The sequence below is a fragment of the Vigna unguiculata genome, chromosome 3 (genome assembly GCF_037176805.1).
Source record: "Vigna unguiculata cultivar grain cowpea cultivar isolate G323 ecotype 2 chromosome 3, ASM3717680v1, whole genome shotgun sequence".
NCBI lineage: Eukaryota > Viridiplantae > Streptophyta > Magnoliopsida > Fabales > Fabaceae > Vigna > Vigna unguiculata.
In genome coordinates, this window is record NC_140794.1 from 43,779,162 (window position 1) to 43,791,569 (window position 12,408).

The 12,408-nt window shown below is 38.7% G+C and overlaps 1 protein-coding gene and 1 long non-coding RNA gene across 2 annotated transcripts; both read left to right on the top strand.

Moving 5' to 3' along the window:
- Nucleotides 1-617: 617 nt before the first annotated feature.
- On the top strand, nt 618-3,011 carry LOC146887893 (uncharacterized). The gene is made up of 2 exons (XM_085670456.1): nt 618-1,877; nt 2,088-3,011. Exons 1-2 carry the CDS (start codon nt 654-656, stop codon nt 3,009-3,011), a joined length of 2,148 nt encoding a protein of 715 aa, XP_085526582.1. The 5' UTR covers nt 618-653.
- A 7,724-nt stretch (nt 3,012-10,735) lies between these two features.
- LOC114175403 (uncharacterized) lies at nt 10,736-11,346 on the top strand. The gene is made up of 3 exons (XR_014993522.1): nt 10,736-10,987; nt 11,068-11,143; nt 11,236-11,346. It is a non-coding gene; the product is annotated as an uncharacterized LOC114175403 (long non-coding RNA).
- Nucleotides 11,347-12,408: the final 1,062 nt, after the last annotated feature.

Here is a 12,408-nt window from a genome sequence, read left to right on the forward strand (position 1 = left end):
ATACGTTGAAACTCAAAATATGGATTTATTCATTAGTTTAAATTAGTCACTAATTACGCAATTAATTAGTATACACGAGTCTCTTGGGAAATGATATCCCGGTCTTACCGGTTACTACTTGCGCGACTTGGTACACTTGCCAAAGTCTTAACAAGTTTTTGGCGCCGTTGCCGGGGACCCGTGTCTAATACTAGACTTTTGTGTGATTTCTGACTTATTTAGACTTAAATTCTTTTGTGCATATTTACTGTTTTTGTTTACTTTTATACGCACATTAATTTTTGGCTAACTTGTAGTTCGAGCTTGCTTTTGTTGTTGCTCTATAGTTTATGCAGGGTAGGATCCGTACAAGGAGGACTGCATCTTCAGAACCACTCCTTGTTGATCCCGAGATAGAGAAAACTGCCCGTAGAAACAATAGTGCCACAAGGAGAAGACGAGCTCAAGCACAACAAGTTGTCCATCACTCTTCTGCTTCAGACACTCTTTCATCTACTTCTCAGAATCCTGATCCTTTGCCAGAAGAAGAAATGGCAGACAATCCTCATGGTGATGGTAGAGGTTGTGAAAGACGCACTTTGGAAGATTATGCAGCGTTCACAGGCCATGTTAACTTCAACAGTATTGCTAGGCCAACTGTCAATGCCACCAACATGGAGATGAAGCCAGCTCTTATTCATCTGGTGCAGAGTAATCAGTTCAATGGCCTGTCTCATGAGAATCCCTACACTCATCTGGCCACATTCTTGGAGATATGCAATACTGTGAAGATCCATCAAGTTCCTGATGAAGCCATACGCCTGAGTCTCTTTCCATTCTCACTAGAAGGACCCGCAAAAGCCTGGTTGAATTCCTTTCCTAAAAATAGCCTCACTAACTGGGATGATGTGGTTGCAAAGTTCTTGAGCAAATATTTCCCCCAGTCCAAGGTTAATAAGGGAAAACGGGAAATCTCGGCATTTCAACAAGATATGGATGAGTCCTTGGGCCAAGCATGGGATAGATTCAAGGGACTGTTGAGGAAGACTCCCATTCATGGGTTTGATCAACCTACACAGCTCACTCTTTTCTTGGCAGGACTTAAATCCCAGTCAAAGCTGATGTTAGATGCCTCTGCCGGTGGGAGTATCAAGTGGAAGACGCCAGAGGAAGCTTATGAGTTAATAGAGAATATGGCCACCAATGATAATGAAGCTTACACTGAGAGAGCCCATTCTCAAAAGAAGGGTATTCTAGAGCTTCAATCTCAAGATGCTCTATTGGCTCAAAACAAGATTATGACTCAGCAATTGGAGACCTTGATGAAGAAATTGTCACAACTTCCTCAAGAGCTTCAAAATGCCTCTGTAGCTCAACTCCAACAAGTGCAAAGTTGTGAGTTATGTGGAGGAAACCATACCAATGGGCAATGTGCTATGCCAAGCACATCTAAAGAGGAAGTTAGTTATATGGGCAATCAAGGCCGATCAGGGAACTATAATCAAGGATGGAAACCTCACCAAAACATGGGCCAAGCAGGACCCTCCAATAGGCCCCCACATCAACAAACTTACCAACATCCCTCTTTGACTGACAGAACCTCAAAGCTTGAGGACATGATGCAACAGTTCTTGCAAATGTCAATTCAAAATCAAAAGAACACTGATGCATCAATAAAAAACTTGGAGGTGCAAGTGGGGCAATTAGCCAAGCAATTGGCTGATCAACGAGGAAGTCCTTTTTCCGCCAACACCGAAGCCAACCCCAAAGAACAATGTAAAGCCATTTTCACTAGAAGCGGAAAGGAGGTTGGACTAGGTTCTAAAGAAAAGGTGGAGGCTAGAGAAAAGAGAAAGAATGAAGAAGAGATTCAAGAGGAAGAAGTTGATGAAGAGATTGTTGTGGAAGAAGAAAAGAATAAAAGTGAAGAGAAGGATAAAGAGAAAAGACAAAAAGAGAAAGTTGTTGTGAAACCCCTTCCCTATCCTCAAAATCCTTCAAGAAAAGAGAAAGAGAGACAATTAGCTCGGTTCAAGGACATATTTAAACAACTTGAGATCAAGATCCCATTTTCTGAAGCACTGCAATAAATACCCTCTTATTCAAAGTTCATGAAGGAGTTCCTTGGCAAAAAGAAGAAATACATAGAAGAGGAAACCATTGAAGTGCAAGGGAATTGTAGTGCCATTATTCAGAAAAATCTTTCTCCAAAATTCAAGGATCCGGGTAGCTTCACCATCCCCTGCACCATTGGAAATCAAGATATGGGGAAAGCTCTTGTTGATTTAGGGGCTAGCATTAATTTGATGCCCCTATCTATGCTTAGAAATATTGGTGGTCTCGAAGCCAAGCCAACAAGGATGACCTTGCAACTAGCAGATAGCTCCATCAAATACCCTTATGGCGTGGTGGAAGATGTGGTGGTGCAGATAGATAAGCTCAAGTTCCCGGTTGATTTTGTGGTGATGGAAATGGAGAAAGATGAAGGGGTACCACTCATTCTTGGGAGGACATTCATGAAGACAGCCAAGGTTGTCATCAATGTGGATGAGGGAACGCTGAAATTGAAGGACCAAGATGAGGAAGTGAATTTCAACGTTTTTGAAGCTGTGCAAGAATCAACTGATGAAGAAACTAGTCTTAAGGCCATCAATGAAGTCTTATCTGTGACTAGTAGACCGTGGCAAGCTTCTAAGTTGCTTGGAAAGTGCTCAAATTGTTTCTCTGCAAAAGTGAATGAAGAGAGGGAAGAGAAAAATGATGCTCTAGTTCACCACCACTCTTTGATGGGGACTAATGGACTTAGACTTGGCCAACCAATTGTGATGAGAAAGGAACATTTGAAGATTTCTCCTAGAAGATTCAAGTCAAATTGGGCAAGGCTATGGGTTATTAGAGACATCAAAGTTGATGGAAGAATTGAAATTGAAGCTCCTTATTCTAGAAGGACTAAATTGGTGACTAGTGCTCAATTGAAGTTGTATAGGTGTGAGGTTGGGAAGGAGCACACCAAAAGCACCAACCAATCTTAAGCGCCTTACCCGTCAGGCTCGTGACGTTAAACAAGTGCTTCCTGGGAGGCAACCCATTGCTCTAAACTCATTCTAGCTTTTAATTTTTGTTTTCAATTCAGTATGATGTTTGTATGCATGTGTGAATTGTGTTAGTATGATTGTTGTGTTGTTGAGATGTTGAATTTTGTGTTAAATTTGCATTTGTGAAATTGTGGAAGCATAGCCTAGAATGTTGTTAAGCATGTTTAGTTTTAGGATGGTGTTAGCATGTGCTAGTTGTAGCATTTTGAATTGAGTTTAGCCTTTGTGCATCATAGAATGTGGTAGTGTACAATTGGTTGTTTGTGAGAATATTAGTAGCATAGCTTGTGTAGTAAATTCATATCTTAAGTTAAGTTGTGCATGTGTTTTGTGAATTGAATATTTTGCTTAAGTGTGAATGCTTGGTTTGAAGTTGAAAAGCTTGAAAAAGTTTGTGTGCAAGAGTGAAAGGTTGGTAGGAGTACAATAGAGTCAAAGCCAACCCAACCATTACCCAAAAACACAAAAATTCACCCCTGCAGCTTAACCGCTGGCGGTTCACTCCCTCCCGCCAGGCGCCATCTGAAAAATTGACCACTGGAAGCACTGCAGAAGCATACCGCCTGGCGGCTCCCTAGCGCCCACCTGGCGCCACACCAGAAAAACTGGTGCAGTGGCATTTTGCTGATACGCCGCCTGGCGGCTAGTGACATCCCGCCAGGCGGTAGCGCTGTGCGAGCTATGCTTGGGCCTTTTAAAATCTGTTCTGACCTGGCCCAAACCCTTACCCCTTATTACTCCCGCCTGGCGCCTTGTTCTCATTCCTCACCACACTCATAACCCTAACTCTCAATCTCACTCTCTACTTCCCAATCTCTCTCAAATTCAAACCCTAATCCCAAATTTGAACCCACTCTCATTTTCTCGTGCCCTAACCACTCTCACTCACACTGCTGCCACACTCTCGCCAGGCGCAGCTGCCCCTTACCACACACCAGTTCACCTTACACACCCTCCAATCTCACTTCTTGCAACATTCACTCGTGCATTCCACTCAAGTAAAACATCTTTCTTGTGCTCTCCTCGTTTTTGCATTTTTGATTCTTGTTTCGTTACTCCATTGTTGATTCACTAGCTTAGGGTTTACTTTGCTTTCATATACTTTGTTTCTGTTGCTTGTTGTGGGTATAAACTCGTGTTTGCTGTTCTAGGCTGGCACTGTAGTTAATTTTTTTTTCTTTTTGCTGTTCTGTGCTCGCTAACCATAATACTTTGCTGCCCTGTTGTGTACCGCCTGGCGGTGGCCATTTTGGCCTATTTTACCGCCAGGCGGTGGCGCCTAGCAGTGCCCATTGCTGCAAGCTGGCGCCTGGCGCACGTGTTGGAGGGGCCAGGCGGTGGCCCCTGTCTTTGCCTCTTTCTTTGATTTTCATATGATTGTAGCTTGGGTTGTGAGGCACCAATGCTACAAGGGTTTTTGCATATGAATGACTTGACATTTTGTTGTTCTAGTTTAGTCTTTAGATGCAATTGACTCTCTTTTTGATTGAATCTCTCACTTCAATGCTAACTCTAAATTGCCTCTTTGTACCAATGTTTATTTTGCAGATGGCATCCTCCTCAAATCCCAAAAGAATGAAGACCTCCGTGGGGAACCCTTCGAAAGGGCAAAAGCGAAAGGAGAGAATTTACTCTCATCACTTTCTCACAAAGGATAATGAGGACCGCTTCCAAGTGGTCATGCAACGAAAGTTGGTGGCAGAGAGGAAAGTGATTCTTAAGCCCGGGGAGGTCAACGAATTTCAGCTGGAGTTGATCAGGCGTGGCTGGGAAAGGCTGGGTAGCTATCCTAGCACTTTTAGTGTAACCTTGGTGAAGGAATTTTATGCTAATGCCAAGGTTACCACCTCAGCAGCCCCCACTTTTCTCAGTTATGTGCGGGGGAAAAGGGTGCCCTTTGATGCTGACACGATCAATGAGTTTTTGGGCACCCAGCTGGCTGATAATGTGGAGTGCCAATTTTCAGTGTTGGATGATGAGGGCGTGGCGCCTGGAGAGCTAATCCAAGCACTCTGCTTAGCGGGTGAAGGATTTCACAGGGGCACGATTCAGAGAGGTTCCCTTCACCCCTTGGCCCGCTTCTGGTCAACATTTGTGCACGCCAACATCTCCCCGTGCTCCCATGTGTCTGATCTTACGGAGGGACGCGCCACCATTTTATACACTATCCTGACAGGGCGGGTGATGGATGTAGGGCAGTTTATTGCAAATGAGATCCACCGGTGTGCCAACGCTGCTGGCAAGGCCGCTCTTGGCCATCCCTCTCTCATCACCCATCTTTGCAGCCTGGCAGGGGTGGATATTTCTGTACCCCCGTTGGAGAAAGCAACGCAGGACCTGGACTTTTCATATTTTCAGAGGTTCTGCTCAGTTGCTCCCAGACCCAGGAGGCGCCATCAGCCACAGCCAGAAGCTGAGCCAGAGCCCGAGCCCGAGGCAACTCCCACCATTGACATGCGGTTGCAGGCTTTGGAGGCCAAGCTCGATCACCTTCAGCTCTTGGAACCCCAGATGCAGGCCTTATACCGGATGGGGATGGCCAATGCTGACATGCTTAGGGGCATCTCCCTAACTATTCCTGAGTTGCACACCCCATCAGCTGAGGAATTTGCTGCCACTGTTGCTTGGCCTGGGGCCCAGGCCAATACTACTGGAGGAGGTGGAGCCTCAACTGCTGTAGAGGATGAGGAGGAAGATCTAGACGAAGAGGGCGAGGATGACGCCTGAGCACTTGGAGAGAATGATTCACTTTTTGCAGGACTTGTTTTGTTGATAGTCCTGATTTATTTTATACTTTTAGTTTTCAGTCTTAACTTTCTTTTGATAGTTTTGAACTTTTTAGCATAGTGTAGAACTTTGTAACTTGGTTGCGGTGAACTAATCTTTTGCATTGAATTACTACTTTTCATGATCATCTTTTGTGCTTGTTATGAAATGATGTTGAATTGGCTTGGGAGCATGAGCTTGTGGTTGTTCTCATTTTGATATAGTGATGCTTGAGTTTAATTGTGATCAATGATTTTGGCATATGTTGACAAGTGTGGAACCCAAATACCCTGTGAGAGGTTGTGCCCCAGAGTTGATTTGTGTGAATGTTATCACTGTGAACTCATAATTGACTTTGCTTGAGTTCATTTGCTATTCATTTACTTGCATGCTACAGGTGATCAAGGCCATCTTTCTTTTTCTTTACATAATTGAGCCAATCCTTTTTAAGTTGATTTCTTGTGCAAATCCTTTGAGTCTTCTTTGAGCCTTAAAGATAATATGTGCCATTCCTTGAACCTTGAGCATAGTGAAGATTTTGACTACCTTACTTTGAGCTTGAGAGAGCAAATGATTGTTAGTCATGAGTATGGTTCAAGTTTGGGGGAATTATTGCTAATACAAGGGAGCGTGGGAAAATTTGTAAAGTTTTTGGTTTCATTCAAAAAAAAAAAAAAAGAAAAGAAAAGAAAAGAAAAGAAAATTGGTGCAAGCAAGTTGGGAATTGGTTTCATTGGTTCAATAGAGAAGGGAGAAAAATACTTTCATGATTTGATTAGTTGCTCTCTTAGCTCAAGGTACTTTTGTTATCCTGAAAAACCAAATTTCCTTCTTAGCCTAGCCACGATACAAGCCATAAAAGACCTTGTGATGATAGCATGCTTGTGAAAGTCTTAGACATTTTGAACAAAAAGCAAAGTTAAATTGTGTGACATTGTGATGGCAGAGAGAATGTTGTTTATATCCATACACTAGTGGGCTTGAGTGAAACACTTGTTCTTGTGAGAAGTGGTTCCCATTGATCAAGGAAACATTTTGCCATGATTGTTGATCCCTTATAAACTCTTGCATGCACTTGTGATATTTTTGTTTTGTGAACACCATAGCTTTAGTTTGCCTTGCTAATGAAACACATGTGCTACACAATCTTTCAAATAAGAGCAAGCACAATTGACATATGTTTTCTTGATTTGCTAGATCATTGCACTTGTGTTGTTCATCTAGGCCAAGTTACCCTTTTTGCTTGAGGACAAGCAAGGTTTTAAGTTTGGGGGAGTTGATAATGTTAATTTTGACCATTATCCAAGCTATATTTCATTAGCAAAATCATCTCTTCCAAAGCTTTTAACCTACTTAATCCTCAATTTTACCTTACTTTTGTAAATAAATACATTTTGGGTTACATTTATCTAAATATACCATTAATCCCAATTTTTTGTGTCCTTTTTGTAGATGGGAAGCTTTGTCCAAAAATCCAGATTAATGAGTGACCCGGAATAGCAAGGAGAAGAAGAAAAATGTCAACAGGAAGCGCCTGGCGACACGAAGCAAGCGCCAGGCGGAACAGACCGCCAGTCAAGCGCCAACCAAGCGCCAGCCAGGCGCCCCTGTTACGAACCGCCTGGCGGTAACTGGACACCGCCGGGCGGTAGCTGCCAGTTTTGCCCACTGTTTGCTCGATACCGCCTGGCGGTGAGACCCTTCCGCCAGGCGCCTGTGTTCGCTGATGTGGCAAGTTGGCTCCTTTTCTTCTGTTTTCGCGAGGGGAAAAGCATCTTTGGCATTTTGGAGGCACGAAGAACACATTTGGAGAGCTTGGAGGAGTGCTAGGGCTTGTGGGAACAGCTCCATCTTCCTCTTTGTATCTCTTTCTCTTCCATCTCTTCCATTTTTAAGCTTGAGCTCTCCATGGCAATGGAGAGCTAAACCCATTTTTGTTGGGGTTAGATGTAGCCACGAAACTCTTGTGTAAATGCAAATGTTTTGATTATATATGTGACTCTTTCATTAATTGCTAGTCTTCTTATTTCTTCACTTAAAGCTTGCATTGATTTAGCCATATCTTGCATGATTTTTGGTTCATTGGGCGTGGAAATATCTTTTGAAACCTAGATTTGAAATAAGAAAACTCAATGGAGCTTGTACCTAGGAATGGGGCTTGACCCATTGGTTGCATTAAAACCTTTGTGCATAAAGCAAATTTGCTTATTAAGAGTTCAAGGAATTGACTTTTAATAAGGAAATTTAGGCTCAATTCATTAAGGAATTAGGGTTTGAGTAATATCGTGGGTTGGCATTAGCATATTAATGAAGAGGATGTTAAATTGTAGTTGCATGAGAGCATAGTTGGTGAATTCTAACCCCGGCAATATCAAGTCATATCATTTCTAATCTTTTCCATTCACTAAGTGCCTTTAACTTCCAAAGTTCAATTTTAATTATTTATGCAAAGTTTAACTTCATACGTTGAAACTCAAAATATGGATTTATTCATTAGTTTAAATTAGTCACTAATTACGCAATTAATTAGTATACACGAGTCTCTTGGGAAACGATATCCCGGTCTTACCGGTTACTACTTGCGCGACTTGGTACACTTGCCAAAGTCTCAACAATATATATATATATATATATATATATATATACATATATATATATATATATATATATATATATATATATATAAACCAAAAATTTTGGCCTGTCAATACAATGTTTCGCTGATGTTCGAGGTATTGTCCGATTTGGAGTGTGTGCTTCATCATGATTTTGTCCTTAAAACACGTCTCGACTTCTAAGCGATGTAAGACTATTTTGAATAAGTATATGATGTGGCTTCAAATATTATTTAAGGGAAATGGTTCAAAATTCAAGTTAATTTAACATACTTAATCTACTATATTTTGAATATAAATCATTCCTATAATTTGTGGATTTTGAACAATACTTTTGGGAGACCAAATAATACACTCAAAATTTATATATCTAATTATTCACTAATACAATAAAAATGAATACATAATTTAATCATCTAAAGAAAGTTACTTATATTACTTAACTCTGGTGTTTCCTTGTGACCTGTAAATGCACAAGCTTGAAATGCTAGCGAACAAATTGTATCAATAGAGATTTTGAGTCGTTAATGGTTCTTGCAAACTTACTATAAAACATTTATAATATTATTAATGTGCATAGATTGATTCAACAAGTCTTCATAAGCTTTCATAGCATTGTTATGCAGTGAGCAAGGATCATCTGGCTTTGAACTAAATAGATAACATGTCAAACAATAAGCTCCATCACTAGTCGGAGAATACTCTAGCCAAGAAGGAAACATTTTAAAACAATTAGATTAAAATCTCATAGGAAAAATGATAGTTTTAAAGTTGTATTTGGTATGAACCCATTTTAAATACGCTTTTATACTTAATTCATTGGATATTCTCATATCTGAAGACGTTTCTATGTATCACGTTGTAAAGAATTAATATGAAACTTCTCACCTATAATGTTTTAAACCTTAAGAAAATGCTCCTCCAATAAAATAATAATTTCATCATTAATATCATGCTTCAAAATAAGTTAAAAAGTAAAAAAGTTAAATATGTCTTATTTTCGTATTCACAACAAATTTTCCTTTTATCTACTATCTACTCTACTATATCTAAACTATAAGAAAACAAACACATCTGGATATTACCCAAATACCCCAACTCAAATCATTGACACGTATCCTTTTTTCAAGTTTTTTAGTAATTTCACAGGTGGATATTACCCAAATACCCCAACTTAATTCATTGACACATGTCTTCTAAACTGGTATTTTGGTAAAATAACGTTTTGGCAGTGATCTGAAACCCAAAGCTCAGTATTTTGTTGTTGTAACCCTTTTCTTCAGATTGAATTTCGTTTAGTGCTTGGGGTTAAAAGTAATTTTGCATTTCCCGCCTGTTAAGTGTTGGAAGAAGGGATACTGTGCATGAGTTGATTGATGTTGCATGCATTAATTATCTCAGCTGTGTTTGAAATCGTTTTTTAAGGGTAGTGTTTAGTGGTTTGGTTTTTTCATATGGTTCTCGCGTCTTCTTTTCTCTGGTTTGGGTATGGGATTTTTTTTCCAGTTTACTGTTTGAATTTTTCCTTCCATTCAGTACCCTATTTTCTCTGATATCGTTATTGGTTTTCTTCGTTGTTGTGTCCGACTTTTTGGTTTGATGGTGTAGCTGAGTTGGCCTGAGATGATTTTTCGTTTCTTCCTTTTGGTTTGATCTTGTTTATTGTTTGTATTTTTCAGTGCATTGTTTATTATTAACTGTTAATGTGTTTTGGATGTTGTTTACTATGATTGTGTATCTCAGTTGGTCTGAGATGAATTTTCTTTTCTTCCTCTTGCTTCGATCCTCTTTAATATATTTTCTAAAATTATTTTACATTTCATGTTTGTATTTTTCAGTTCATTGTTTGTTGTTTATTGTTATTGTGTTTTGGATGTGTTTAACGCTTTTGGTTTGTATTTTCGTTTCCCCAGTTACGTGAGGTATGATCTTCCTTTGCTTTGTTTTTTAGTTTTATTTTTTGTTATTTGTATACTTTTCGGGTTGTGTAAATGGATTTTATTTCGTGTGTGCTTTTTGAGTTCGTGTAGGTTGTATTTGTTGTCTTCAAATGGCTAGAAAATTTGATTTGATCAAAGATATAGATGAGAAGAAAGAGACTTTGAAGCTTGCTGTGAGAGTAAAGGATTTGTGGTTTGTTCAAAATCGGGATACGAATCGTCATATGGAGTTGATTCTTTTGGATCAGAAGGTAAATAAAGTTTGATGTGTTCTTTATTTTTTGGGATATGGAATGATCTTTACTGTTTTGCGATATTTTTCAGGGGAATATGATTCCTGCAATGGTAAAAAAGGAAGATATAGGTTTGTGGGAAGAAAAGTTGGTTGAGGGTCATACCTACATAATGCATAATTTTAAAATCATGAAGAACCAAGGACAATTTTGGGTTTGTGACCACCCTTACAAGTTATTGTTCATAGGTGCAACAACTATAAAAGAACAACCAATTTCAAGTATTCCTCTAAACATTTATAATTTCAAAAGTATCGAGGATATAGTTGATGGAAAATTCTCTGCTGATTTGGTGTATGGTAGGTACATATACTAATGTTTTTTTACTTTACCCTGTAGAAATTTAATGATTTTGTTTTCGTGGTAATATTGGTTTTAGATATTATTGGAGTGGTGGATAATGTGAGGTGTAATCCCCAGTCCAAGAATGTTGTATTTCATATAAGGGATTTAAGGTTTGTGTATTTGATATAAGTATAGTGTTTTATTTTATTAGGGTTTCATATATGTGTTGTTGTTTATAATGTATTGTTGTTTCATTTTACAGTTCTGCTGTTATTGGGTGTACGTTGTGGGATTCCTATTACTTTAAATTTATGAGTAATTGGAGGGGAGAACCAAATTCCTTTATTGTTGTTGTTATGTTGACTCAAGCTAAGATCAAGTCGTCTTCAGGTTTGTGAATTTAATTTCATTATTTTGTGGTTTTGTAATCATTATTTTTCTGATGGATTTAGGACGGTGGCCAGTGTCAATATCAAATTCCTGGAATGGTTCAAAGTTGTTTATGGGTGACGAATGTTCTGAATTGGTTCAGTTCAAGGAGCAATGGATACAATATGCATTTCTTGAATTACTTAGTTCTTAGAACATTGTTTTCTATTTATTATATTATACTGACATAGATATTGGAATTATAGACGTTTTGGCAATGAAGTTAGTCAAAGTCAAGAAGCTAGCCAATTGAGTTTACTGTCTCAATATAGTGAACATGAGAAATTTATGTATAAAGCTGTTGTGAGTACAATATCCGAAATCACAACAATGAAGGAGGTAATATAGCACTAAGTAATGGTTTTAACATCCTTACTGAATTTTTAAGTTTGTTATTGTAATAACTTTTTTTATGTATATAGGAAGTGTATTGTGCTACTGTTGGAACTACTGTCAAGTTTAATTTAGGGAATGATGGATGGTGTTATCCAGTATGCAATGGTTGCAGGAAGAAGACTGAAGAGATATGTGCTTTTAATTGTGTCATGTGTGGGTTTAATAATGAAAAACCTGAAATTAGGTTTGTATTTTTTTTAGTATTGTATATGTTAATGTATGTTGTATGGTTTGAATTAAAAAAGTTAATTTTGTTGTAGATATAAGTTGGAATTACAGGTCTGCGATGAAGATAGTTATGCGAATTTCGTTATATGGGATCAAGACTGCATTAACTTGATTGGTGTATCAGCTGTTGAGTTAATGAATAAAATGATTGAGGTAATATTACTATGTTCATTTATTAATTTAACAAAATTTTAGTGTTAATGTCTTTTTTTTTTGTTCTTAGGATGGGGAGGATGATCTGAAATGTTTTCCAGAGGATCTAGATGTTATGCTGGGATGTACTCTTGCATTCAAGGTTAGAGTTCAACCAAAAAATAGATCTTCATCGGTCATGAAAGCTTCAAACAATCTTGAAACCATTGCTTTTATTAGAAGTAAACTT